General features: G+C 52.0%; 3 protein-coding genes and 1 long non-coding RNA gene across 6 annotated transcripts; 1 reads left to right on the top strand and 3 right to left on the bottom strand.

Moving 5' to 3' along the window:
* Positions 1-3901: 3901 nt before the first annotated feature.
* LOC115599838 lies at positions 3902-4195 on the bottom strand. The gene is made up of 3 exons (XR_003988638.1): positions 4178-4195; positions 4018-4080; positions 3902-3931 (listed from the first exon to the last, which is right to left on the bottom strand). It is a non-coding gene; the product is annotated as an uncharacterized LOC115599838 (long non-coding RNA).
* A 10695-nt stretch (positions 4196-14890) lies between these two features.
* BORCS8 (BLOC-1 related complex subunit 8) lies at positions 14891-18262 on the bottom strand. 2 transcript variants are annotated; one of them, XM_008497725.2, is made up of 5 exons: positions 18156-18262; positions 17296-17408; positions 16332-16396; positions 15886-15993; positions 14891-15408 (listed from the first exon to the last, which is right to left on the bottom strand). In XM_008497725.2, the coding sequence occupies exons 1-5, from the start codon at positions 18190-18192 to the stop codon at positions 15366-15368; spliced, it is 366 nt and encodes a 121-aa protein (XP_008495947.2). In that variant the 5' UTR covers positions 18193-18262; the 3' UTR covers positions 14891-15365. The 2 variants fall into 2 exon arrangements, with proteins under 2 accessions (XP_008495947.2, XP_030322267.1); XM_030466407.1 differs by having other exon boundaries at positions 14891-15405.
* A 706-nt stretch (positions 18263-18968) lies between these two features.
* RFXANK (regulatory factor X associated ankyrin containing protein) lies at positions 18969-24009 on the top strand. Its single transcript, XM_030466494.1, has 9 exons — positions 18969-19084; positions 19770-19915; positions 20871-20951; positions 21127-21192; positions 21645-21745; positions 22718-22843; positions 23287-23353; positions 23458-23538; positions 23879-24009. Exons 2-9 carry the CDS (start codon positions 19777-19779, stop codon positions 23935-23937), a joined length of 720 nt encoding a protein of 239 aa, XP_030322354.1. The 5' UTR covers positions 18969-19084; positions 19770-19776; the 3' UTR covers positions 23938-24009.
* Positions 24010-24204: 195 nt separating this feature from the next.
* On the bottom strand, positions 24205-26280 carry NR2C2AP (nuclear receptor 2C2 associated protein). 2 transcript variants are annotated; one of them, XM_030466493.1, is made up of 6 exons: positions 26230-26280; positions 25526-25572; positions 25320-25410; positions 25127-25232; positions 24847-24914; positions 24205-24565 (listed from the first exon to the last, which is right to left on the bottom strand). In XM_030466493.1, the coding sequence occupies exons 2-6, from the start codon at positions 25564-25566 to the stop codon at positions 24449-24451; spliced, it is 423 nt and encodes a 140-aa protein (XP_030322353.1). In that variant the 5' UTR covers positions 25567-25572; positions 26230-26280; the 3' UTR covers positions 24205-24448. The 2 variants fall into 2 exon arrangements, with proteins under 2 accessions (XP_030322353.1, XP_030322352.1); XM_030466492.1 differs by lacking the exon at positions 26230-26280 and having other exon boundaries at positions 24205-24567; positions 25526-26166.
* Positions 26281-27137: the final 857 nt, after the last annotated feature.

Below are 27137 nucleotides of genomic sequence, written 5' to 3'. Positions count from 1 at the left end.
AGCAATGCATCTGCAAAGCGAGGGAACGAAGCAGCAGATGCCCGAGAAGCCGCCTTCAAGACCTGAGGACGCAAGGATGCGGGGAATGTGTCCCCCTCAGGGAAACTGGATGGACAGAGATCAGATGACAATGCAATTGAAAATGACATTGCCAAAGACAACCATCAAGAAACTTCCAAGTCAAGAGACTGATCTGCAATTTAGATGTTGTGCGGAATAACACGCTGCTGATTAGCACCGTGCTGATCAGGAAAGACTTTCCAGGGAAGATGATCAAGATGCAGGACTTGCTCTGTGAGGACACAGAGGACCATCAAGGCCTGAGGAAGCTCTAAGACAATAAAGACAGACAACACAAAACCCACAACCCCACACACCGAGGCTGGAGCTGCCCTGCCCATGCCAGAATCATACTGAAAAGTATCCTGTTCCCTTCACCCATCCAAAGGGGGTTGCTCCCAGACAGCCCTCTCCCCTACGCTAACTTCAAAACACCACCTGCAATTCCCAACCTCGACTCCTCTGCTCTGCCCCTCCCCACTCACCCCTGGGCCCTCAACTTATCTTCAAGAGCAACAGCAGCACAAAGCCATGGTCAGTAACGAAAACCACATCGTTTGACCAGGATGCGCTTCCAGTCGCACGGTTCCTCTTCATCCCCTATACATAGAAAAAAAAAGAAAAAAACCCAAACCCCACAGATCACGAACAGCACTGGCACTAGTCCCACCTAAGCCAACACATGCTACTTCCACTGCACTCACCTCTGCAAGGAAGCCCCATGGTATACCACACACCTTCTCCTTCCAGAGTTGAACGCTAGCACCACCATTGCTTGGGGCACCTGAAACACCAAGAGAAAGAGTTCCTGTTCTGCTGATGATCAGAAGTCACCAGCCCCATGAACCCCTCACCACCAACTCAACTTCAATGCTCATCCGGTTCCAAAGGTGGCACACACAGCGCCTGCAAGAACAAAAGGAAACTTTTAAGTGACTTGACATAAAATACAGGGCTGACCCAGCCCACCACCATCTCACCTTCTCCAACCGCTCCTAAATGTGTGTCTTTGTCCCTCCAAGGATGGCTGTGGCACCTGCTAAAGTCAAAGCAAAAGGCACATGTTGAGGTTGTGCCTCCAACAACAGGCAGCCCACTGTGATGTCCACCTCCTGCTCCTTGACCTCAGCCTCTCACCCATCTGCCTGCCATCCTTGTGGGGTGCTAAAAGTAGGTTTGGAGGACACCTGGAAAACACAAAAAACAGGGGATGCCAAAGCCTTCAACAGCAATAAAACACCCGAGAAATAACTGCTCCTTCAGCACCCCAGCCTTTGGTTACCTTGCCAGAGCCACCTCCAGAACAGATATTCTGCTTTGCTGACTGCTCTCACCTTCAAAAGGACAAACCAACCATAATGTGGTCGGGTAGCCAGGCGAGGGACCCTCACTCCAACACCAAACCCTGACTAACCTTTGGATGGTGCTCTTCTCTCCTCCAGCTCTTTCATGTACATCCTTGTCACATGGGATCTGAAAAACAGTGATACACAAGTCACTGGAACACTGCCCAACAGATGAACTATTCAGTTATGGCTCTTCCAGCAAACTCTGGGAAGAGCAGCTCCAAGCCAAACACTCAGACCAATTCAAGACACAGCCCCGCAAATCATGAGATGTGATCTCAAGAGAACATCAAGCAAAAAGAATATCTCTGGGATCCAAGATTGTTTGGCAAGAAGACCTACAGCAATGCAACTGCAAAAAAGGGGCTGAATCAAGGGATGCCAAAGAACCCGGGCTTCAAGACCTGATGACATGAGGATGCAGGGAATAAAGTCTCACTCTGGGAAAATCCATGGCCAGAGATGATGCTGATGCAGGTGGTGATGATGTTTCAGAAGGTGACCATCAGGAAGTTTTCCAGATGAAAGACCTATCTACACTTCAAACTTGTCACACAAGAAGATGATGCTGCTGACTAGGACTGTGCAGATGAGTAAAGGCCTGCCAGGGATGATGCCCAAGATGTGGGACATGCTCCGAGAGGACATCAAGGCCCAAGGGGGCTCTAAGACAAAGACACACAACACAAACTACACACCACCACACACCAAGGCTGGAGCTGCCTCACCCACACTGGCATCACATCAGAAATGAACCTGCTTCCTTCACTTGACCAAAGGAGGCTGCTCCCAGACTGCCCTCTCCCCTACACTAACTTCAAAACCCCTTCCACAGCTCCCACCAGGCTTGACCCCTCTACACTCACCTCTGGGCCCTCAACTTATCTTTCAGAGGACTGCCATTCCAAAGCCATGGTTAGCCAGGAAAAAATATAGGAGCAGCCCAGGATAATCCTCAACTTCCAAGGTTCCCCTTTGCCACCTGCATAAAAAAAAAAACAACACCAAAACAAGCAAACAAACAAAAAAATCCACACACATAACCACAACGCCAATATACCTACCAGAATATTCAGCAAGAAGTCCAACATCAGCCAGCCCCATTCTCTTCCAAATGACCCAGCTTCACAAAAGAGCCCTGCAGGGTCCCACTCACCCATGCTTTCCAGAGGTGGACGCTGTAGGCATCGTCATTCGGGGCACCTAAAAGACACAAAACTATTGTTGTGCTTGAGAGAAGACACCAGGTACACGAGCCCTGCACTACCACCTCACCTCCAATGCTCATTCAGTTCCTGGAACTTGCTAGCATCGTGCCAGGGAGGGACAGGCTCCCATCAACCACCCAAAAGGCACCACTTCTGGACAGCTCGCTCCGCTAGTCACTTTAAAACGCAACACTGAGATTCCTAACCTTGACCACTCTACACAGACCCTCCCCAACCATCCTCCCTTTCTCTTACCTTTCAAACAGCTGGGGCTCTGAAGCACTGGACAGAAAAGTAACCCGCATCGGCTGACAGGGATCTTCCCAAAACCACCAAGTTCCTCCTCGTCATCTGCAATAACAAACGGCAGTGCCACCAGAAATAGGATGTCAGCTAAATACCAACCTCTTCCAAAAGCTCCTCAATCCCCAGCTTGCCCTGCTCACCTTCTCCTTCCACACGTTACGGCCACCATCGCTTCTGGCACCTGAAATACCAGGAGACACAAAATTACTCTTCTGCTTGTGAGATCAAGCCTCCTCGTTACCATCCCATCTCACCTCCACCGCTCTTCCGCCTCCAAAGATGGCACAGGCAGCGCCTGCAAGAACAAGGGAAACACTTAACCGAGTTGACGTAAAATCTCTGGATGAGGCAGCCCACAACCATCTCACCTTCTCCAACCAATGCATGGGTTTGTGTGGCACCTGCAAAAGTCAAAGCAAAAGACACATGCTGAGATATTGCCCCAGTCAACAGCAGCCCACACCAGCTGTTGCAGCATCCCCTCTGCAACAACTTACAAGCTCAGCAATTAGGTTCAGTCCCTCAACTTATCTTCCTGAGGGCTGGTGGTTTTGGATCTATGTCCAGCAAAGCACCACGCTGTCTGACGGGCATGTTCCTCTACATCACCTGCAATCAGAAAAAAAAGAAAAATCAGAAACAGTGTCACCAATACTTCAGCCATCAACAACCACTTATACTACACCCACCACCACAAAAGAACCCCACCCAGTTCCACTCACCTCCTTGCCACAAGACTTGACCCAGAGTTGAATGCTGTAGCCACCACTGCTTTGGGCACCTAAAAGACCAAGACAAAGAGTTACTGTTCTGCTGATCAGTACTCACCAGCTCCATGAACCCACTCTCTACCACCCCAGCTCACATTCAATGCTCATCTGGTTCCAAAGGTGGCACGCACAGCACCTGAAAAATAAGGGAAACATTTAAGAGAGCTGATGTCAATACATCTCACCTTCTCCAACTGTTCCTCAAGACACAGCTTTGTCACTCCGGCACTGTGTGTGACACCTGCAAAAGTCAAAGCAAAAGGCACATGCTGAGATATTGCTCCCAAACAATCAGGCCACTGTGATGTCCATCTTCTGCTCCTTTACCTCAGCCTCTCACCCATCTGCCTGCCATCTCTTTGGGGTGCCAAAATGAAGTTAGGAGGGCACCTGAAAAAACCCACAAACAACAAGGCATGCTCATGACCAACCAATAATACAACACCTGAGAAATTACTGCTCCTTCAGCCCACCAGCCTTTGCTCACCTTGCCACAGCCACCTCCAGTACCTGTAGCCCGCTTCGCTCGCCGCTTCCACCTTCAAAATGACAACAAACCATAACGTGGTTGGGTAGCCAAGGGAGGCACCTTCCCACCAACTCCACACCCTGACCAACCTTCAGATGGCAGCCTCCTCTCCTCCTCCATCTGCTTCTTGCTGGTCATTGACATCTGGGATCTGAAAAACAGGAATATGCAAATCACTGGGAAGCTGCTCAGCACCAAGTTGGTCAGGTTGTGGCACTTCTCATGGTCCCTAATCCTACACAGCAGGCAGGGCAGCTCCAAGCCAAACACCTCACATGCACAGACTGACCCAAGACACAGCCGTGTGAGTCACAAGACTTGAACTCAAGAAGAAACTCGCAGCAAGAAGAGGGACTCTGGAATCCAAGACTTTTGGGCAATAAGACCTACAGCAATGCGCCTGAAAAGCGAGTGAACAAAGAAACGGATGCCCGAGAAGCCACCTTCAAGACCTGAGGACGCAAGGATGTGGGGAATGAGTCCAGATGCTGATGCAGTTGGCAATGATGTTTCAGAAGGTGACAATCAAGGAACTTCTAAGTCAAGAGACCCATCTGCAATTTAGACTCGTCGTGTGGAATAACATGCTGCTGATTAGCACCATGCTGAGCAGGAAAAGCTTTGCAGGGATAATGCCCAAGATGAAGGACTTGCTCTGTGAGGACACAGAGGACCATCAAAAGGAAGCTCTAAGACAACAAAGATGGACTACACAAGATACACAACCCCACACACCAAGGCTGGAGCTGCCCTGCCCATGCCAGAATCATACTGAAAAGTATCCTGTTCCCTTCACCCATCCAAAGGGGGTTGCTCCCAGACAGCCCTCTCCACTACACTAGTTTCAAAACACCACCTGCAATTCCCAACCTCGACTCTGCTGCTCAGCCCCTCCCCAACCACTCCTGGGCCATCAACTTATCTTCAAGAGGGATAGCACCACAAAGCCACGGTCAGTAGTGAAAACCACAGTGTCTGACTGGGATGTATTTCCAGTCGCACGGTTCCTCTTCATCCCCTATACGTAAAAAAGGATAAAACAACAACCCACAGATCACAAAGAGCGCTGGCCCAAGTCCCACCTAAGCCAACGCACGCTGCTTCCGCTGCACTCACCTCCACAAGGAAGCCCCGTGGTATACCACGCACCTTCTCATTCCAGAGTTGAATGCCATTGCCACCATTGCTTGGGCCACCTGAAACGCCAAGAGAAAGAGTTCCTGTTCTGCTGATCAGAAGTCACCAGCCCCATGAACCCCTCGCCACCAACTCGGCTCAACTTCAACGCCGATCCGGTTCCAAAGGTGGCACGCACAGCGCCTGCAAAACCAAAACAAAACATTTAAGTGGCCTGACGTAAAATACATGGCTGACCCAGCCCACCACCATCTCACCTTCTCCAACCGCTCCTAAATGTGTGTCTTTGTCCCTCCAAGGATGGTTGTGGCAGCTGCAAAAGTGAAAGCAAAAGGCACATGCTGAGGTAGTGCCTCCAACAACAGGCAGCCCACTGTGATGTCCACCTCCTACCCCTTTACCTCAGCCTCTCACCCATCTGCTGCCTGCCATCCTCGTGGGGAGCCAAAAGTAGGTTTGGAGGACACCTGGAAAACACAAAAAACAGGCGACGCCAATGCCTTCAACAGCAATAAAATACCCGAGAAATAACTGCTCCTTCTGCACACCAGACTTTGCTCACCTTGCCAGAGCCACCTCTGGAACAGATATTCTGCTGCCTCGGCTGCTCTCCCCTTCAAAAGGACAAACAAACCATAATGTGGTCAGGTAGCCAGGAGAGGGACCTCCAGTCCAACACCAAACCCTGACTAACCTTTGGATGGTGCTCTTCTCTCCTCCCGCTCTTTCATGTACATCCTTGTCACACGGCATCTGAAAAACGGTGATACACAAGTCACTGGAACACTGCCCAACAGATGAACTACTCACTTACGACTCTTCCAACAAACACTGGGAAGAGCAGCTCCAAGCCAAACACTCAGACAAATTCGAGACACAGCCCTGCAAATCATGAGACTCAATCTCAAGAGAACACTGAGCAAGAAGAATATCTCTGGGATCCAAGACTGTTTGGCAAGAAGACCTACAGCGATGCAACGGCAAAACAAGGGGCTGAATCAAGGGATGCCAAAGAACCTGGGCTTCAAGACCTGAAGATGCAAGGATGCGGGGAACAAAGTCCCACTCTGGGAAAATCCATGACCAAAGATGATGCTGGTGCAGGTGGCAATGATGTTTCAGAAGATGACAATCAAGAAACTTCCAAGTCAAGAGACCGATCCGCGATTTAGACTCGTCGTGGGGAATAACACGCTGCTGATGAGCAACGTGCTGAGCAGGAAAGGCTTTCCAGGGATCATGCCCAAGATGCAGGACTTGCTCTGTGAGGACACAGAGGACCATCAAGGCCTGAGGAAGCTCTAAGACAACAAAGACGGACAACAGAAAACACACAACCCCACACGCCAAGGCTGGAGCTGCCCTTCCTACCCTAGCATTGTGCTGGAAAGTATCATACTCTATTCTCCCACTCAAAGGGGGCTGATTATAGACAGCCGTCACCCAGATGCCATCGTCAAAACCCCTCCTGCAACTACAAGCCTTAGCCCCTCTGCAACCAAGTTCCTGTACTTAGCTTTCAGAGGGCTGTGGGTCTAAATTTATGTCCAGTAAGAAAACCACGGTGGCTGACGAGCATGTTTTTGCAGTTCTGTTTCCTCATCAACAACTGCAATTAAAAAAAAAAAAAAACAAAACATGCATGCAACCATATTCTTGCTATAAAGAGCTCTACCTTTTGGTGGTTCTAAAGTTCTTACCTTGAAGAGTCTTCACAAACAGCCCAGACAGCTCAACAGCTACCCTCAGCTACAGGAGTAGAAGAGCTCTGACCTCAGAGAAGCCCAGGAGCTGACTGAAGCCCCTAGCCAAAGGCTGAGGCTTATATACCACAAGCACCACCCACAGCCTCTCCCACAGCCCTCTGGGAAAGGGGAGGTGGCAATTACCAAAAGGTATAGAAGCAGCCAGAGGAGAAGCAGTCAGTTTTCTCCTCTTTCTTCAGTTTACAGGACAAGCAGAGAAACTCCAGGATGCTGCCTGAGGAGTTTGGGGTTTTTTCTCTCTCCTTGTTACTTCAACAACACGACCAGGTAAGAATTCAACCCACAGGGAACTTTAACAGAGAGTAAAGGCTTTTGGAGGCTTGGATTAGACAGAAGAGAGGAAAGAACAAGTAGGGTGGGTCACAGATATGGACTCAAAAAGTCCCCTGAAAGACTCAGAGGGGTGAGAGCTCTGCAACAAAGCTAAAAGCGTACTAAAGGCAACCTGGAAGGCACTGTTCTGTTATAGGGGTCATTTTTGGATCAAAGATACTGAAGAAAGCTGAGGGGCAGAAGCAGCAGTCTGCCCCTGCTGGAGGGGACTTGTATAGAGTACAGGTGTCCCTGGGATGCTGGGAACTGAATGACAGATGGCATCTTAAGAAGTTCTTGTGGAGCAAAAAAGGCGTAAAATGCGCAACGGAGCTGGAAGGTGGCTGTGGGATGCTGACCGGGGTGGTGTGAGGTTGGCCTCTGGAGGTGTGGTGGTGAGAGAAGTGTGCTACGGGAGAGGTAAAAGGCAGTTCTGGGACATGAGGAAAAACTGTATGTGTTCAGTTGATGTACAGATGTCCTCGGGGACTGAGTGACTGAACAGATGTCTAAGATCGCAACAAATGAAGGAAGGGTTCTGGGGTGCAAAGAGAGCCTGAAGAAGAATTCTCAGTAAGAGAGCTAAAAAGAGCACCACAGAGATTGAAGGGTGTGGGGCAGCGTGAGGATAGTCTCATAAGGAGCGGTGCCCTGAATGAGAGGGCTCTGATGGGCAATAATGTTGAAGAAGAGACCAGGAAGACCCTCTGGCAGAGTCTTGAGGGGGAGACTGGACCCCCATCTCTTTCTGAATGCTTCCTCAGAGAGGACCCTGGGTGTGGCTGGATGTGGTCTTTGCCCCTGGCAGTAAAGCGGAGTTCATACTCTCCTTCAGCCCCAGAGTTGGTGTATTTTATCTCTGCCTTTTAATACCTCGCTACTTGTCTGCATGATGTGCACCCAACCTGTTGTATAAAGGGTTTCTTTAAAATGCTTCTTACCCCAGGGTGATTGGTTGCTTGGCTTTTCTGCATGTGCCTTTGATTTCCCTGGTTGTTCCGTCTGCACCTGAAGTTCTGATGGTTTGCTGCCATCTCCAAATAGATGGATCCATTTGCTTCCTGGTCTCCATATGGAACTCTGGTTCCTGAAATTCAGCTTTCATTTTGCCAGCTCCATGTCCTGTGGACTTATCTGACTCTCAAGTGGGGAGGGGCTTGCTGCATTGCTTTTCTATTAATCTGTCCTTAGTGTTTCACATGGCAACGGTTTTACTGGATTTCAATGACAGTTGAGAGTGTCCTGAGGTCTATATAGGTCTACTACTTAATATAATATTTTGCCAGATGGGTGGGGTCAGCGCAAAAGACACAGGGACCCAAATAAAGAAGTTAGTTTATATTTACTGATGTATTAAATTATAAGAGAACAAGTGCAGAAATGAACAACAAAACTGAAGTGCAATAGCAAAGTCAAAGCACAACACAGCAGCTCATCTAATTGTTACTATACATGCGCAGCGATAGTGAGTAAGAAAGATGTGTCGCCAATTGCCGTAATGATTTGACTTGTCTGGATCTGCGGTTGCTGGGGAGCCCTGGTTGTTATGAGGACACAGAGAACCCTTCCCAGCAGTTGGGAAATCCTACACATTGCATCCTCTTGTAGGTGAGGATGCCAGAAAGGGTCCAGTTTTTCGAGTATCCCGTTGCTGCTAGTCCAAAGGACTTGAGCTTTTCTTCATGTGAAAATATCTGGTCTTTTGCCCCCTAAGAACTGAAACCAGGGCCTGGCTGGGGCCCAAGTCAGATCATAGGGCTGCCTAAACTATCCCCCCTAGACATCTTACTGGTAGTTACCTAAAATATCTGCCTGGACAATTCAGCATATTGGCTGCTTTTGCATTCTCTCATGGTTTCAAAAAAAAATTCTCAGAATGGGGAGGGTAAGCTACTGCTTTCACAAGCTTTTTCCTCCTATATACTTAGCTGATCTCCCAGTAAACCAAATGTGCTGTCTCAGGATGAGTTAATAGATCCAAGGTTTTTTCCAAACCTCATTCAAGATTTATTTTTGACTGCAAAATCAGGGTTTAGTTCTTGATTACTCATGGGGGGCAGTGGCTAGCTGCTAGTGGAAGGAAGCCACACCATAGGCTCCCACATTGGCTCTATCTTGAATACATTTGACCCATTGCATGATAGGAATTATGGCAGACAGAGCCACTTTATGTCCTATTGTGAGTTGTTCTAGTTCCAGCACAGCCCATAAACGTGCTAATGTAATATATGTGTTTGTGAATTCACGTTAAATAATTATAAAGCGTTTGCTAATGCAACTTTGAGAGTACTAATAATATATCTGTATTCAACATTGTGAAATATGCAAACATAGGAATTTGTTAGAATTAAATATAGCTGTTCTTTGCGTAACTACAAAACTTAAGGGAACAAGAAACAAGACATCCACAGTTTCTGTACCCTGAAAACACTACAATGTACATCCTGTTGTGCTAATCTAAGATGATTTTGCTGCTCACCACATAGCCATGAATTTAAGGTGGTTTTACTGCTGACTGCAGAGTGTTGCACAGGAAAAAGAGAAGGAATGCATGTGCAGAATCGAAGGGTAACAAGAGGGGAAACTGAGGCAGACACTGACTTCATCCAACGACCACCAGATGGGGGGTAAAAAAGACCCTCAGAGACAAAGTGGGCATGCGCCCTTGAAGGCCCAACTCTTCCAAGAACTAATAAACATAATCCGGCCTATTCCTAGAACAGTCATGAATATGTATTAGAATAGTTATGAATATGTATTAAGGTATGGAATATAAGCTAAAAGATTAAACTTTATGGCGTGTGCGTGAGTGGAGCGGAGACTCCCCACACACCCAGCGCTGTTTTGCTTATTGTAATTTTATTAATTAAACTATTAAAAGAATATTGAGTCCCAGTCGTTTATAACTCTCAAAGTTTAGGTTGTTTCTGCTTCTGGTAATTTTCTCACCTGTGCTCCAAGTTCTGTGTACTCCGTTTAAAGATATGTTTGAGACCTCTTCTTATTTGTGAGGATCGTAAATCCAAAACCTTTTGTTAAGCCTCTTCTGTTTATTCCAAATCACCCTGCTGTTCACCTCTGCAAACTCACACTTTTCCCTTGTTACCTCACATACAACCAGTGACCAGCAGTCGGGCATTGTTTTAGCGAAAAACTACAAATGAGTCTCCGGAAGTCGGCCATCTTGCTACCGGAAGTCGGCCATCTTGCTACCGGAAGTCGGCCATCTTTTGAGCGAAAAACTACAAATGAGTCGCCGGAAGTCGGCCATCTTGTTAACGGAAGTCGGCCATCTTTTTAGCGAAAAACTACAAATGAGTCCCCGGAAGTCGGCCATCTTGTCAACGGAAGTCGGCCATCTTTTTAGCGAAAAACTACAAATGAGTCCCCGGAAGTCGGCCATCTTAATACCGGAAGTCGGCCATCTTTTTAGCGAAAAACTACAAATGAGTCCCCGGAAGTCGGCCATCTTAATACCGGAAGTCGGCCATCTTTTTAGCGAAAAACTACAAATGAGTCCCCGGAAGTCGGCCATCTTATTAACGGAAGTCGGCCATCTTTTTAGCGAAAAACTACAAACGAGTCCCCGGAAGTCGGCCATCTTGCTACCGGAAGTCGGCCATCTTTTTAGCGAAAAACTACAAACGAGTCTCCGGAAGTCGGCCATCTTAATACCGGAAGTCGGCCATCTTTTTAGCGAAAAACTACAAATGAGTCCCCGGAAGTCGGCCATCTTAATACCGGAAGTCGGCCATCTTTTTAGCGAAAAACTACAAATGAGTCCCCGGAAGTCGGCCATCTTAATACCGGAAGTCGGCCATCTTTTTAGCGAAAAACTACAAACGAGTCCCCGGAAGTCGGCCATCTTAATACCGGAAGTCGGCCATCTTTTTAGCGAAAAACTACAAATGAGTCCCCGGAAGTCGGCCATCTTGCTACCGGAAGTCGGCCATCTTTTTAGCGAAAAACTACAAACGAGTCTCCGGAAGTCGGCCATCTTAATACCGGAAGTCGGCCATCTTTTTAGCGAAAAACTACAAATGAGTCCCCGGAAGTCGGCCATCTTAATACCGGAAGTCGGCCATCTTTTTAGCGAAAAACTACAAATGAGTCTCCGGAAGTCGGCCATCTTGTTAACGGAAGTCGGCCATCTTTTTAGCGAAAAACTACAAATGAGTCTCCGGAAGTCGGCCATCTTGTCAACGGAAGTCGGCCATCTTTTTAGCGAAAAACTACAAATGAGTCTCCGGAAGTCGGCCATCTCGTTACCGGAAGTCGGCCATCTTTTTAACAAAAAACTACAACTTGGTCTCAGGCAATCGGACAAACTGAAAGTTAAAAATTTAGAGTCCCTCTCCTCCCCAGGAACCCCCACTGTCCCGAGTGTAGAAACACACCATCTGGGAGATCCTCTGATCTTTGCCAAAACCTCTCAGTTTTCTCTCTTACTTCATAGATTCATTTAATCAGTCGTCTTGGAAGGCGCCCTCAAAGAGCATCTAATCCATCCCTCTACGTCATACTATGGATTCTATGTCTTAACACTTTCTACGATGGGGGGAATCTACCACTTCCCCTGGGAGACCATTCCAATCTTTTACTGTCCACCTGGTGAAAAATGAACTTCTTATATGCAATCAGAATTTCCCCATTACCTCTTATCCATTAAGCCCCACCTTCCCTTGTTGCTGGAGGACCAAAAGAGAGAACAGTGAGCAGCTGACTGCCTGGCTGCTTCTAGTTACAGGAGGACAAAAAAGAACATAGAGCGCAGCTGAGTAATGGGAGACATCTGGTTTCTAAAGGTCCAAAATAGAGAGTGTGTTTGGCTGCTTCACAGGCTGTTTCCAGTTGCTGGAGGACTGGTGTCTGACAGCAAGCCAGCAAACATTTAAATACCCATTTACACATATAATATCTGCTTTGACCTATAGATCAGCTTGATACACTCACACAGACTCCCTGGAGCAAAATGTCACCCATCCCTCCTGGTTCCACACTCCCCCCTCACCTCTACCCCAGACAGCCTCACAGCCCTCACAGCCCTTTACCCCTCCCCACTGTAACTCCAGTACTTAAAACACATGGATGAAGACTATTAGTCAGGATTTATCATTACATTCGTAACATCAAAGCAACACTCTTGCTGGGAGCAGAAAAAGCTTTCATCCTCCCTTATTCCACTGCTGGGGTAGAGAACCCTGTATGGCTGCCTCTACTTGTACCAGAAGAGACCTACAGACACACTGCAGCAGTAGCGGCCCTGCATCCTGCTTAGACAGCACAGCTGAAAGTAAAAAAATGACTCCTGAAAGTAGAAAAATAAATTCACCATCTGCTCATGAGGTGTCCACGTGTTTATACACATCCTATTTAAATACTTCTATAGGCAACTATTTCACTTCCTTTCCGCATTCATGTAACTTGTACAACTGTTAACTGATACCATTACATTTTCTATCTCAAACACATGGATAATTTGACCGGGAATTTTTTGTGTGTTACACAACCGGGAAGGATAGCTACCCAAAGGAGATACTACCAAACCATCAGGGAAATATCTCAACTTTCTCCCTCCCTGCCCAGCCCTTCTCCACACATGGTTCCACTTATATTTCAGAGGGATGGGCATCTGAAGCCATGGTCAACAAGGAAAGCCACATCAGTGGGCTGGGATGTTCCTGTAGCCACAGGGTTCCTCTTCACCAAGTGCCAACCAACAGTAGCACCAGCAAGTCCCACATCAGTAAACACTCACCTCTTACAAAATGCTGAACTCCTCCAAAGAGCCCCTGGATGTTCTGCTTACCTTCTCATTCCAGAGATGAACACTACAGATGTTACTACTTGGGGAACCAAAAAAAATACCAAGACAGAGCAAACAACCACTGGCCCAGCCAGCAGCACCCACCCCTGCTCCTCTTGCTCAGCAGAGCTCCAAGCACAAAACAACCCCTGAGCAGACTGAGCCCCAGAGTAGAGGTGAAGGCTTATATACCCTGAGCCCTGCCCCACTGCCCTTCCCACAGTCCCTTGGGAAAGCCCCCTCATCAACCTGACTGGCCACACCTGGGCTACCCCAGTCCCAGCTGGAGCCCTTCAGAGAACATCATCCCCTGCTCCTACCACATATGCGCAGGTGTAAAGGCCCCGTCCCCTCTCAGACCATGTGTGACATGTCCCCTGGCTACAGGTCTCATGCACACCACCCATTTTCTGTAAAGACCCCACCCCCTCCAAAGAGAGGCACCCTAAAATGTCACAGCTGTGTTCCGCTGCTGTGTGCAGGCCCTCCTAAGGTGCAAAAACCACACCACCCCCTTGAGGTGAAGCCCCACCCTTTTGGGCAGACACACACCCCATATGATGAAAACCCCACCCTTTTCGGGTGTGGAAACACCCCCTTTACTTTAAGGCCTGCCCTCCTGAGACTCCCCTACTGTGGGATGTGAACCCTGCCACCTTTGGGTGTGGACACTCCCCTTTTCTGTTAAGCCCCCCCTTCCTTTGTATAGACACACACACACACACCCGTGTGATGCAAACCCCGCCCCCTTTATGCATAGGCAAAGCTTTTTGGTTAAGCACCACCCTCCTGAGAGAAGCTTTGTAATCCCCACCCTTTCAGGCATGGACACACCCCTTATGTGATGAAAACCACACTGCCTTTGGGTGTGGACACAGCCCTTTGGATATAGCCCTACCCCTCTGACTCTGGGCACACCCCCTGTAATGACAACCCCACCCACTTTGGGTGAGGACTCACCCCTTTACTTAAAGGACAGGTCCCTTTCACATTAAGCCCCACTCTTGTTTGCATGGAAATGCCCCCCGTGTGATGCAAACCCCTCCCCTTTGCATTAAGCTCCACCCTCCTGGTAATAAGCTTGCCTGTGATGGGTGTGGACACACCCCTCTTGTGTTGAGCTCCACCCTTTAGGAGTGGACACACACTCCATGTGATGCATACCTCACCCTTTATCTCTGTGGACTTGCCTCCTTCAGGTTAACCCACGGCCTCCTGTGCATGGACATGCCCCTCATGTGATGCAATACCCTGATTTTTGGGTATGGACACACCCCCTTTGCATTAAGCCCCACCCTCCTGAGACTGTTCACTTGCTATATGATGCAAAACCCCCCCCTTTGGGTTGGGACACACTCCTTTCAGGTTAAGCCCCACTCTTTTCAGATGGACACTCCCCATCTGGGGCACACCCAACCCACTTTTGGTGCAGACACACCCACTTTGGGTTATAGCCCCGCCCTCCTGCATGGACACACCCTCTGAGGGATGCAAACCCCACCCCCTGTGGGTGCAGACACCCCCCCCTTTGCCTTAAGCCCCCCCCTCAGGGGAATAAACACTCCCTGTTTTATGCAATCCCCACCCACTTGGAGCCAGCAGGATCCAAGACCCCCCCAGCCTGAGTGAGCAACAGCTTTAGACAGAACATTTTTTTTTTCTTCTCTTTTTATTTTTGTTCTCGCTAAAAGCAACCTCATTAACTCCCTGGCACACAGAGGGAAAACCTCCCCCTGCACAGAGCTGAAGTTTGTCTCCATTACATCCTCACACAAACATCTCCAAAATACTGAAAGCAAGACCAAGTCTGGGGTTGGGTTTTTTTTTTTTCTGAGATATTTCTGTGGCCAAGAGGTAGAGAGAGAAGAAAAAAAAAAACAAAAAAACCCCAAAACAACTAGCACATTGATGGCAGGCTGCTAGGAGAAGCCAAGCAAATGCAGATCTAGCCCATTTCCCTTCTGTAAAATGGGGACAAGGACACAAATGCTCCCCCCAAGGCTCTCCTACCCCCAGGATTTGGTCCTGCAGGAGCAGAGGTGCAGGCAGAGCCCCTGGGGCAGCATCCCTGGAGGTTTCTCCCTCCTCTGAGGAGGCTGCAGAGGGCTGGCAGCCTTGTCTGACATCAGGAACTGGCTGGAGGGTTCTTGGCTTGTGGGGCAGGGCTGCTGTGGAAAGAAACAGAGTCTGGCAGAAAGGACACCAGGGCAGGCAGAAAATTCTGAAAGCTCAGGGGCTGCTTCAGAGCCAAAACTCCCTGAGGGCAGCTTGTAGTGGGCTCTGCAGCAGCACCTAGGGGGGAGGGGACAGCAATATTCCCATCCACAAAACCCCATAAAGCCCCACAAAAACAATAAAAAACCAAAAAACCCCACACAAAACTCATAAAACCCCCAAAAAACAAAACAAAAACAAAAAAAAAAACCAAACCCCCCACATAAACCTCCATAGAAACTCCCCAAAAGCTCCACAAAAAACCAAACACCACCCAAAAAAACACCCCCTCAAGATTTCTCAAGATTTTCCCCTCAGCAAACAGGCAGAGGGATGAGAGGGAGGCAAAAAAACCCTGGAATGATAATTCCTGAGGGAAATAATCCCTGCCAGGCCTCGGGGTGACCTGGAAGTGTCCCCTGCCCTGGTACCTGTGGGTCTGAGCAGCACTGAGCTGGTCCTTCAGGGCTATGGCATGTCTAAGCAGGGTGTCAATGCTCCTGAAGTACACACTGCTGGCTGTCATGCTCCTGATGGCACTGGGAGAGGAAAAAAAAAAGGTGGGGGGGGAAAGGGGGGGGTTTGTAAAGATTGGGAGCACCTGGAGAGCACTGGGAAGAAATAAAGCACTTTGGGTTGGTCTTGCTGACTTGGGGTTGTTTCACTAATTTGGGATTATTTCACCAACTCGGCTTTATTTTGCTAACTTGGCTTTATTCAACCAACCTGGGGTTATTTAACCAACCTGGGGTTGAGATCACTGAGTCTGGAGCAGAGCCAGCCACAAATGTTGGATTTTTACTCCAGGCTGAGCAAACCTTACTCCAGGGAGGCTCCAGTGAGTATCTCCAAGCCCTGCCTCTGCCTGGGGGGTTACCTGCAGGCATACTCCACGGTGTAAATTGCTCCTTGGCTCTGCTCCTCCCAGCTCTGCATGTCAGACTGAAAGAGAGAAGAAGGGCTCAGGGGGAGGAGGGTGCCTGGAAGTCACCTCCTGGAGCTTTGCTCTGGGAAATTTTCTCGGAGGGAGAATCCCCCTGGCTCCAGGCACCTGGAACAGCTCAAAGGAACAAGCTCTAAGGAAAGGGAAAACCCAGCAGCTCCCCAGATCCCAGCAGCTGAGCTCGGAGGTTGCAGCTCAGTGAATAAATACTTCAAATAAAATATTAATAAATTAAAAAGAATAAAAACCAAGTCCTTTCTGGGCTGCCCCTCACCCCCTGAGCTAAAAACTGATCCTTTCCCTCTGCATTCCTTGTCCTCCAGTTTCCTCCATTTGCTTTTTTCCAAGCCCAAAACAAAAACAAAATTTCCAAACCCAAAAACAACCTCTCAGTATGGGATTTCACAGCCCTGGATGGGGCAGATCATTCCCTGGGAATGGGTTTTAAAGCACAGGGGAGGGAGATGGGATGGGAGGAAAAAAGTTCTGAAGCCTGAGGGCCATGGAAAAATGGGAAAAGTTTCCCAGGAAGGGGCTGAGAGCTCCGAGGGGAGATTTGAGGAGGCTCTGAGCAACCTGAGCCAGGTGAGGGGGGGCTCAGGACAATTAGAGGTCCCCCCCAACCCAAATTATTTTAAGATTTTATTGTTCAGGGTGAGGGGGGGACCTCATCTCCCCTGCTGAACCTTTAGAGGTTCCTCCCAACTCAAATTATTTCAGTTTTTTGGTTTTTTTAATTTCCCCCCTCAATCTCAAGGGGTGAATTTGCAATTTCCCTCTTCCCAGCTCCAAGGCTGGGGAATCAGGGATGAGTTTCAAGGGAGAGAAGGGATTTTCTGGCAGCTCTGGAGCTCCCAAGGAAATAAATTAAGTTTAAAAAAAAGCAAAAAAACCTGACTTTGTGCTGTGCCAGCTCTGGCAGGGACCTCCTGACATGTTCCTGCAGTCTGTAGAGGGCCACAGAGGGCTCGTTGGCCAGCAGGTACATGCTCTCTGTGAACTTATCTGTCACTGGGGGAAAAAAAAAAAAACCATTAAAAAAAACAAAAAAAACCCCAACCCCCCCCCAAAAAAACCCCAAAACCCTTCCCCCCAAAAAACCCCCCCCAAAAAAAACCCCAAAAAACAACCTAAAAAACCCCCCAACCTTCCCCCCCAAAAAAAAAACCTTAACACCCAAAATTATGGAAAATAAAAAACAACCTCGAAAAACCAGCCTGGAAAAGGTCCCCAAAACCCAGCCCAGCCCCTCCCCCAGCCCCTGGGAGCTCGCGCTCTGCTCTTTCCAGGGAATATTTTGGGATTTTTTTTCCTTGTCTGAACCCTCTGGGGGGCTCTGGGCCCCTCCTCCCCCGCCCGGGTCCCTTTTCCCCCATGGTCCCCCCGGTCCCCTCCCCCCCGTTGCCGGGTGACTCCGGGAGGGTTTCAGGAGGGGCTCTGGGAGGGGGCGTCCCCCCCCCCCTCCTGTCCCAAACCGTGGGTTGCTATCGCGACACGGCGTGTCGCGACACCCCGCGCCTCTGGTAGCTGCAGGGCTTTTTCAAACCCCCTCGCCACACACCTTGTCACCTCCCCCCCCCCCTCCTTGTCGCGCCTTCCTCTCTGTTACAACCCGCAGGGCCTATGTCGCGACTCCACCTGTGGTACTCCAGGCATGTCGCGACAGGACAACTCAGCCCCGCGCAGTCCTGAGGCTGCCGGGACCCCTTGAACCACCCCCCCTCCACTTCTCGGTCCCGGTTTCGGTCCCGGTCCCACCTTTCTTCACCTTCAGCTGCATCTCGGGCTCCTCCATCCCTCCCCAGCGCCACTTCCGCTTCCGGCAGCGCCTCCAAAAACAGCGCCGGCTGGAAACACACCGCCCCCCCCCCCCCCCCAGCCCCATGGTTCCGACCCAATCCCCCCATTTCTCTCCTCCCCAAATTTATCCCCCCCCCCAACGCCCCCATCCCCTCTTCCCACCCTCCCCCCAGTCCCGGACCCACCACGGGAGGGGGCCCCGGAGGCGACCTCGCTGCGTGCCCGCTGGCCCAGGGCAGCTCAGCCCCGGGTGGGAGGGGGGAAGGGAGTGTGTGGCTTAAAATAGATTAAAAATGTCTTAAAAACATTTAAATGTCCTAAAAATATCCTTAAAAATACGAGCGTCCCTTCCCGCACCCCCCCTCCTCGTTTCGGGGTCTGCGTGTGCAGGATCGCGGGTGGACGAAGGTCACGGGTGGTGAGGGTCTCGGGTGGGTGAAGGTCTCAGCCGCCCCCCCACACCCTCCAGCTATCCAAGCCCCTCGACCGCCCCCCCTGCCCCCCCCCGTCCCACTGTGTCCCCTTCCGAGCCACCGGGACCCTCCCTGTTCCCAGCCGCCGGACCCTCTCCCCTTCGTGGGGAGGGGGCGTGGGGTCCCGTGGGGGACAAACAGCCGTGGGTGGGTTTTTTGGGGGGAGTGGGGGTCTCCCGAAACCATCAGGGGAGCAGCGGGTCCTCCCCTTTTCCCCCCTTCCCCCCCCCCCCGACGGCGCTGCCCCTTTAAGAGAGGGGAGGGGGAAAGGGGGGGAAGGGGGGGGGTGGGGTCCCCCCCCTGCCACGGATCCCGCACCCCAACCCCGCCAGAACCCGGAGGACGAAAGGGAAGGGACGGGAAGGGACTGGAACGGACGCGGGACGGGGCGGGACGGGACGGAGGATGCGGGGGGTGAGGAGGGGGCTGGGAAAAAGGGGGGGTCCTGGGGGGGTCCCGGGGTGGGGGATGCGGGAGGATGCGGGGGTGGGGGGGGGATGCGGGGGTCCCTCTGCCCCCCGGGTGCTCGGGGATAACACCGGGAGCTTTAAAGCGGAGGGGAAAGGGGGCAAACGGGACACCACCACCCCTCCCCACGCTGCACCCAGGAGTTTGGGGGCTGCCACCCCCCGCCCCCGCATCACTTCCCCCCCCCCCCCAAATTTTATCCCCCTCCACTTTTCCCCCCCGCCCCCACTTTTTCCCCCACCCACCACGTTTCCCCCTCCCCTCAATTTTATCCCCCCCACCCCAATTTTATCCCCCTGGCCCCCACTTTTCCCTCCCCCCCCCACTTTTTCCCACCCCACTTTCCCTCCCCCCACGCCATTTTTTACCCCTCCGCCCCAATTTCATCCCCCCCTCACTTCCCCCCCCTACTTTTCCCCCCGCCCCCACACTTTCCCCCTACCCCAATTTTATCCCCACCCCCACTTTCCCTCCGCCCCCGCCCCACTTTTTTGCCCCCCACCCCCCACATTTCCCCCCACCTCACTTTTTTCCTACCCCACTTTTCCCCCCTCCACCCCAATTTTATCCCCCCCCTACCCCCACTTTTCCCCCCCCATCCCACTTTTCCCCCCCCCTTGTTCCCTGGCAGTCTCCCCATGGAAGGTGAAGCAGCAGAGCCCCCCCCGGGTGATGGGGACCCCCAGGAGGTCCCCAAAAAGGGTGAAAACGGATCTGACCCCAAGGACCCCCCGGGGTGTCCCCAGCCAGACCGGGACATTTTGGACCAGGGGGAGGGTGAGTGATGGAGGGGGGGGGGGATGGTGCCATGGGGGGGGGGTTGGGGGTTGTGGGGAGCGAGGTCCCTAAGGGCCACCCTGGTTTTGTAGGAGGAGCAGAGCCCCCCCCCTGCAGCCATGGAGAGGCAGAGGAGTAGCCAGGACCCCCCCCTTGACAGTGAGTGATGGCTGGGGGGGAGGGATCATCCCATAAAGGGAGCTGGGGAAAAAAAAAAAAGAAAAAAAGAAAAAAAAGGAGGAAAAAAAAGAAAAAAGAAGGAAAAAGAAGGGAAAAAAAAAAAAAGAAAAAAAGAAAAAAGAAAAAAGAAAAAAAAAAAAAAAAGAAGGGGAAAAGAGAAAAGAAGAAAAAGAAGAAAGAGGAGGGGAAAAAAAAAAAGGACCCTGCCCCTCTTCCAGGTTCATTTTCCAGGTTCATTCCATTTCCAGGTTCATCTTCCATTGGTCTTCCATTGCAAGGGAATAATTCCTTTTTTCCTTCCTTTTCTTTTCTTTTCTTTTCTTTTCTTTTCTTTTCTTTTCTTTTCTTTTCGTTTCGTTTCGTTTCGTTTCGTTTCGTTTCGTTTCGTTTCATTTTCCTTTCCTTTCCTTTCCTTTTCCTTTCCTTTCCTTTCCTTTTCCTTTTTTCCCTTCTCTTCTCTTCTCTTCTCTTCTCTTCTCTTCTCTTCTCTTCTCTTCTCTTCTCTTCTCTTCTCTTCTCTTCTCTTCTCTTTTTTTTTTTTTCTCTTTTCTCTTTTCCTTCTCCTTCTCCTTTTCCTTTTCTTTCTTTTTTCTCTTCTCTTCTTTTTTCCCAGAACTCATTCTTTCTTATTTTTCTTTACTATTCTTCCACCAGCCACACCTTCACCTCCCTCCCCACCTCTCCCACACCCCTTCCCCTCCCCTCAGCAGCTCAATCCCTATTCCAGTCCCTATTCCTGGCATCCCCATCCCTGACTCTCCTTTCTCTGGACCAGGCATCCCCCTGAAACATTCCAACACCCTCACCAACAGGCAACGTGGCAACCAAATCTCAGCCCTCCCAGCCACCCTGGACAGTGAGTACCAACCCCAGACACTTCCCCAGGGATGCTGAGGAGCAGGAAGGTGTTGGCTACACCTTTTTCCTCGCTTTTTGTCTCCTCCCCAGGCTGCCACCTCCCCCATCCTGCTGGGGGTGCTGGGCTGGGGAAGTCCTTTTGTCCTGCTGGGTGAATTTTTCCTCTTTTTCAGCTTTATCCATCCACCAGCTTGCAGCCCAGGGGGAGCTCAGCCAGCTCAGGGAGCATCTCCAGAAAGGTACCTGGGATCAGGTCAGGAAATCAGCTCCTAAGTGGTGACCAAAGGCAGGACAAGGGGTGGCACCTGGGGCACAGGACAAGGGGTGGCACTTGGGGCACAGGACAAGGGGTGGCACTTGAGGCACAGGAGGTTCTGAGTCAGCATAAAATAATTTTTTTTTCACCCTGAGGTGACCAAACCCTCCTGGGACAAGTGGCCCAAGGAGGTTCTGGAGTCTGGAGGGTTCCAACCCCCCCCTGGAGGGTTTCTGGGTGCCCCACACTGGGGTGGTTTGGGCTCCCGTGGTCTCTAGAGGTCCCTTCCAAGCCCTAACACTGATTTTTGGGTTTTTTAATCATCCCTTGGCTTCACTCCAAGCCTTTGCTGGGTTTACTGTGGGAGGGGGGGCTGGGGGAGCATGGGGGGGGGGGGTTCCTACTGTTTATTTATCCTCATCCCTGCTCCTCCAGGTGAGAACTTGGTCAACAAACCTGATGAGAGAGGGTTCACCCCCCTGCTCTGGGCTGCAGCTTTTGGGGAGATCGAGACAGTTCGGTACCTGCTGGAATGGGTGAGGATCCCCCAGAACCTGGGCAATGGGAATCTTCTCCCTTCCAACCCTCCCTGGCTGCCCAGTTCTCCTGGGATCATCTCCAGCATCCTTCCCCGTAGCATCAAACAGGACCCCATGGGGCTGGGAGCTAAGTCAGGGGTGAAAAAAACCTTATCCTACAGTTAGCAATAATTTTTTTGTCATCAAATATCTGGTTTTTGGGCCTCTGAGATCAGGTTTAGGACCTGTGATCTGACCTGTGATCTGTCACCTCAGGGAGGTGACATTGGGGTCCATGAATTCCTGGTTGAGGATTCCTTGGGGATGAGCAGGATCCAGGTCCCCCAACCTTCTGGGTCCAAGGAGCAAAGCCCAAAACCTGGTTCTGGTGCTGGGTGAGCAGGAAAACTGCACCAAAGAGACCCCAGAGGGAAAGAGGAAATAAAGGATGGGATGAATCCCAGAGTTACCTTGGTTGGAAAAAACCTTCAGGCTCCAACTTGGAATATTCTGGGATTCTCATCCGAGTCCAACCATTAACCTGAGAAATCCTTAACTAAACCACACTCCTGGGTCTCCTAAATACCTCCAGGGATGGTGACTCCACCACTGCCCTGGATAGCCAGGAATTTCAGGAAGGTCCAGGAAGTTCAGGAATGGTCTATAGCTGGATAGAGTTTTTCTAGGTAAAATCAGTACCAAAAGAGTCAATGGGTGGTGCAGAGGGCTGGTGATGCTGCTACTACTGCTAGGAAAGGCTGAGTAAGAGGAATTCTCAGGATTCATTTCCTAGCACTGGAAAAGGGCTTTGGAATCTCACCTGAGATCTTGGATGCTGATTAAAATCCACCCAGAAAAAAGGGCTTTGGGATTCCAGGAGCTGTCTCTACCTCCCCTTGGGACCTGGCTGGGTGATCATCACCCCTGAAACACCCAGGTTTGGGTTGGGGGGGGGGGGAGGGTGGATTTTGACACCTCTGCTGTCCCCAGGGTGCAGACCCCCATGTGTTGGCCAAGGAGAGGGAGAGTGCCCTGTCCCTGGCCAGCATGGGTGGCTACACTGACATTGTCACCATGCTGCTGGAGAGGAACGTGGACATCAACATCTACGACTGGGTGAGTCAAAAAGGGGGAAAAATCCCCCCCATCCCCCCTCTCAAAAAAAAAAATCCCTCATTTTTCAAAAGCAGAATTTTTAAAATCTCTCACTGGGTGAGTCAAAAAGGGGGTAAAATACCTCCCCCCCAAAAAAAAAAAAATCCCTTGAGATTTTTCAGCAAGATCAGGTTGTTTGCCTCTCTCCTAGTTGCTCATTTGCCTGCTCAGGGGAGTTTTGGGATTAATAATTTGGGAATAATTTTGGGGATGCTGAGTGAGGAGATGGTGCTCAGGCCTTGGGGTTGTCCTTCCAAAAGGGCAGAATTCAAGGAAAATACCACAATAATAATAATAATAAAATGACCCTCCAAGAAAAAAACCCCAGGGAGAGGGTGGGGAGGGGGATCCCAGTGGGTGGGGGGGGCAGCAGGAATGAGGCAGCCCCTTCCCTCTCCTTGCAGAACGGGGGCACCCCCCTGCTCTATGCTGTGCGTGGCAACCACGTCAAGTGTGTGGAGGCTTTGCTAGGTAAGGGGGGGACAAGCTTGGGGACAGGACTGTGACACTGCTGGGGGTGTCAGGGACAGCTTTGGAGGGTCCCCTCTCCCATCACCTCCACTCACTGCTCCCAGCTCGTGGTGCTGACCTGACGACAGAGGCGGATTCTGGCTACACCCCCATGGATCTGGCAGTGGCCCTGGGACACAAAAAAGGCAAGTGGCCCCCTGTCCCCCTTCCCTGCCTCCAGATGAGTCCCAATTTCCAGGTTTTTCCTTTATTCCTTTTTTTTTATTATTTAATTTTTAATTTAATTTCATTTTTTCTTTTGACCTTCCACCACACAAGAGGAACTGAGGCAGAGAATTTCCTGCCCCTTGTGATGTTTGGGTGGACGGGCCACGGAAGGTGGGGCTTGGGAGGATTTTTTTTTTTTTTTTCCCAGACTCTTGCTGGGAAACAGGTAGGAAATGGTGAGCAGGTCTGGGGCAGAGCAAAACTGGGCTTTTCTCAGGCTTGGCTTCCCCAGGTTTCACTTTTCTCCTCTCCGGGCAGTCCAACAGGTGATGGAAAATCACATCCTGAAGCTCTTCCAGAAAAAGGAGCTGGAATGAGCTCCTAGATCACCTAAAGGAGGCAAGGAGCACAGGAAGGAGGCAGAAACCCCTTGGAAAATCTCCTGGAGGTGCCTAACACAGCTCTCCCCTCCAGGGACACCCTCAGGGCAGGCTGGGCTCAGCTGCTTTTTGTGTGTTGCATTTTTGGAAATAAAACTCCCCAGGAGCCATGGGGGAGCTCTCTCTATTGGCTCAGCCTGGCACAGCTGCTGGTCCCAGCACCAGCTGCTGGGCAAGTGCAAAGGGAACTGGGCCAGCACCTTCCCTTGCCAGCCAGGAAGGTGGCACAGCCCCAGCTGGTCCCCAACACGTTGCAGCTGGGACATCATGTATTCACCCAGTCCCATCTTTGTGTCCCCCCAAAGCCCCTGCATCGCTGTCCCTCTCTCCCTGCCATCCAGGGGTCCCTCTCAGCACCCTGGGGTGCAGCTGGGAGGCTGCGTGTCCCCTGTGGCATCGTTTGCTGTCCCCTTCCCCTCCCCCTCCCATGCTGTCCCTTGCTGCTGCCTTAGAGCCTCTCGCCCAGCACCCCAAGGTGGTAGACCACAATCCTCCCAAAAAAGTCCATGCTGTCCTCAAAGGTGATCTTCAGCTTATCCAGCACCATCTCCTCCACCTGGAATCTGTGTAGGATCCGTCAAGGAGCAAAAAAAAAAAAAAAACAAAAAACTAGGCAGGGGGACACCATGACCCAACTCTTGAGGGGCCCCACGTGGGGCTCGTAACCCTGTCCAGAGATGCTCCAGTGGTAGCCAAATGCCACCAGGCCAGGGTTGTTGTTAAAACTGCAGCTCTGCTGTCCCCCCCATGGTCCTCCACAGCCCCCAGTGGCTCTGAACCCACTTTCCCCCAAGCCTTGGAAGAACCAAACCCTTCCCACCCAGCTGGGGAGGTGGCAAAGGATATCTGCATGGCATGGACATCCTGGGGGTACAGGGTGGATCTTTTCACCAGTTCCTCCCCTGCTCTGCAGCCTGGGTGGGAGGAGAAGGTGGAGGCTGAGGTGCTAAGGTGCACCCAGAACATCCCAAGGAACCTTGGATCCTCCCTTCTCCCCCCTCCCTGCTCCAGCCCAAGGCTCCAGCCCCTCTTGGCTTTCTGAGCCTCACAACAGAGAGCTCTAGGTTCCAAGGATGGGGAAACTGAGGCAGAAGGACCCCCCACCACCCTTAGACCGCCCCCTCACCTTCCAAGGTGCACAACCTGCTGGAGAATCCGCCCTGGAACTGGATGTGGAGCTGGGAGACCTTGACAGGGCGGGGGAAATCCAGGGTGACCCACTGGCACGTGCCCTGGGGGCAGGAATGACACGTCCACGGGGTGTCCCACGCACAACACCCACCCACCTCTCCAGCTTCCCCTGTCCTTGTCCCCAGGACCTGGTCTGAGTTCCAGCAGGTCTCCTCGCTCCCGTCGAACATATGCTGCTTCCCAAACTGCTTCACATCCCGGTTCAGCACGGAGCTCACCCTGCAGGGACAGGGGCCACCACCCCGGGGACACCGCGGGGACAATGTCAGCGACGTCAGCGCGGGGCCAGGGGACAGCGTGTGGCACCCGGGAGGGACCTGGGACCGGGACTCACCGCGTGGCCGTGTCGGCACAGACCAAGGGCTCCACGGGCATGGCGACCTGGGGACAAGAGCAGGTCAGGGAGAGGGGACAAAAACAGGGACACCCGGCAGCCCTGGGGACAATACAGCAGCACCAGAGATCCTTGAAGCGACATTGGGGACAACCCAAACAGCAGAGGGGACACCCGAGCAGCACTGAGGACACCTCCGAGAAAGACTGGGACACCCCCAGACGGCACTGGGGACCCTCGGGTATCTTTTGGGGCACTCGTAGTAAAATTGGGGACCACCGAAGAGCCCGGGGGACAGCCTGGCAGGATTGGGGACCAGCGAGCAGCATTGGGACACCCCAGCAGCATTGGAGATCCCCAAGGACCACTGGGGATGCCCCCAAGCAGCACTGGGGACACCTTGATAGCGTTAGGGACCCCCGGATAGCACTGGGGACACTCCAGCAACATTAGAGACCTCGTGCAAGATTAGGGACCCCGGAGCAACATTGGGAGCCCCCTCGGACAGCACTGGGCAGGCCCGGGGACCCCTGAGCAACATTGGGGACACGCCGGGAAGCACTGGGGACCCTTGAGCCGCGTTAAGGAAACACCGAGCAGCACTGGGGACCCCCGGGTACCGGTACCACTGGGCTACCGGACCCGCCCGGGTGTCGTCCCCCCACCCCGCTCCATCCCGGACCCCTCGGCCGCCCCGCACTCACCTCCCGCCCTCCGCAGGAAGGGGCGGAACCGCTTCCCGGGGCCCGAAGCGTCCGGGACCGCCCCGCACCCACCCCCGCTCCTCAACACCCCTCCCACCACCCCTCCGCAACACCCTGGCACGGGGACCCGGGTGTCCGGGACTGCTCTTCCCCTCCCATTCACCCCGGGAAGGGGATGCAGAATCCAGGGGACCCCTCAGGCAGCACCCAGCACTTCCGTGGGTGCTACCCTGGTGCTTCCAGCTCCCCCCTCCTCTGCCCAAAAGTTCGCTGCTCCCCATCACCCCTCCCCTACCGGCCCCTGCAGGGCGCTGGGGTGATGGATGCGTGTGTCCCCCCCTCGGGCAAGCTGCAGGGGGGACCCCCGTGCGTGGGAGGGGGGACAGGGGGGTGGGTGCTCTGCTGGCCCATCTCTGTAGGTGGCACTGGCGGAACGTGGCTGGAGAGAGTGGGGGTTTGCAGGTATCCCTGGGTGCTCCAGAACCCCGCACACCCCGGCATCCCGCACACCCCGGCATCCCGCACACCCAGCACCCTGCACATCCAGCAGCCCGCACACCCCAGCACCCCGCACACCCAGCGTCCCGCGCATCCCAGTGTCCCCACCAAACCACAGTGTCCCTTCCACACCCCAGTGTCCCCACAACACCCCAGTGTCCCCTCCACCCCGCTGTCCCCACCCCCCTGCTGGAGCCACGCACATGCCTGCCCATGAGCACAACACGCGTGTGCCCGCGGCGGGGGGTGAGACACGGCAGCACACGCGTGTCACGCTCCATCTTCCTCCGCCTCTTCTCCCCCAACCCCCTCCTCGATTTTCTCCTGAGAAATTGGGTCAAAAACCGCAGGAGCCTCAGTTGCCCCGCGGCTGGTCGCGCACTGGGGACAGTTCTGCCACTGATGCGACC

This window comes from Calypte anna, chromosome 28, assembly GCF_003957555.1.
Source record: "Calypte anna isolate BGI_N300 chromosome 28, bCalAnn1_v1.p, whole genome shotgun sequence".
Lineage (NCBI taxonomy): Eukaryota > Metazoa > Chordata > Aves > Apodiformes > Trochilidae > Calypte > Calypte anna.
The sequence above is the reverse complement of the archived record's forward strand: the minus strand, read 5'-3'. Positions and strand labels throughout refer to the sequence as shown.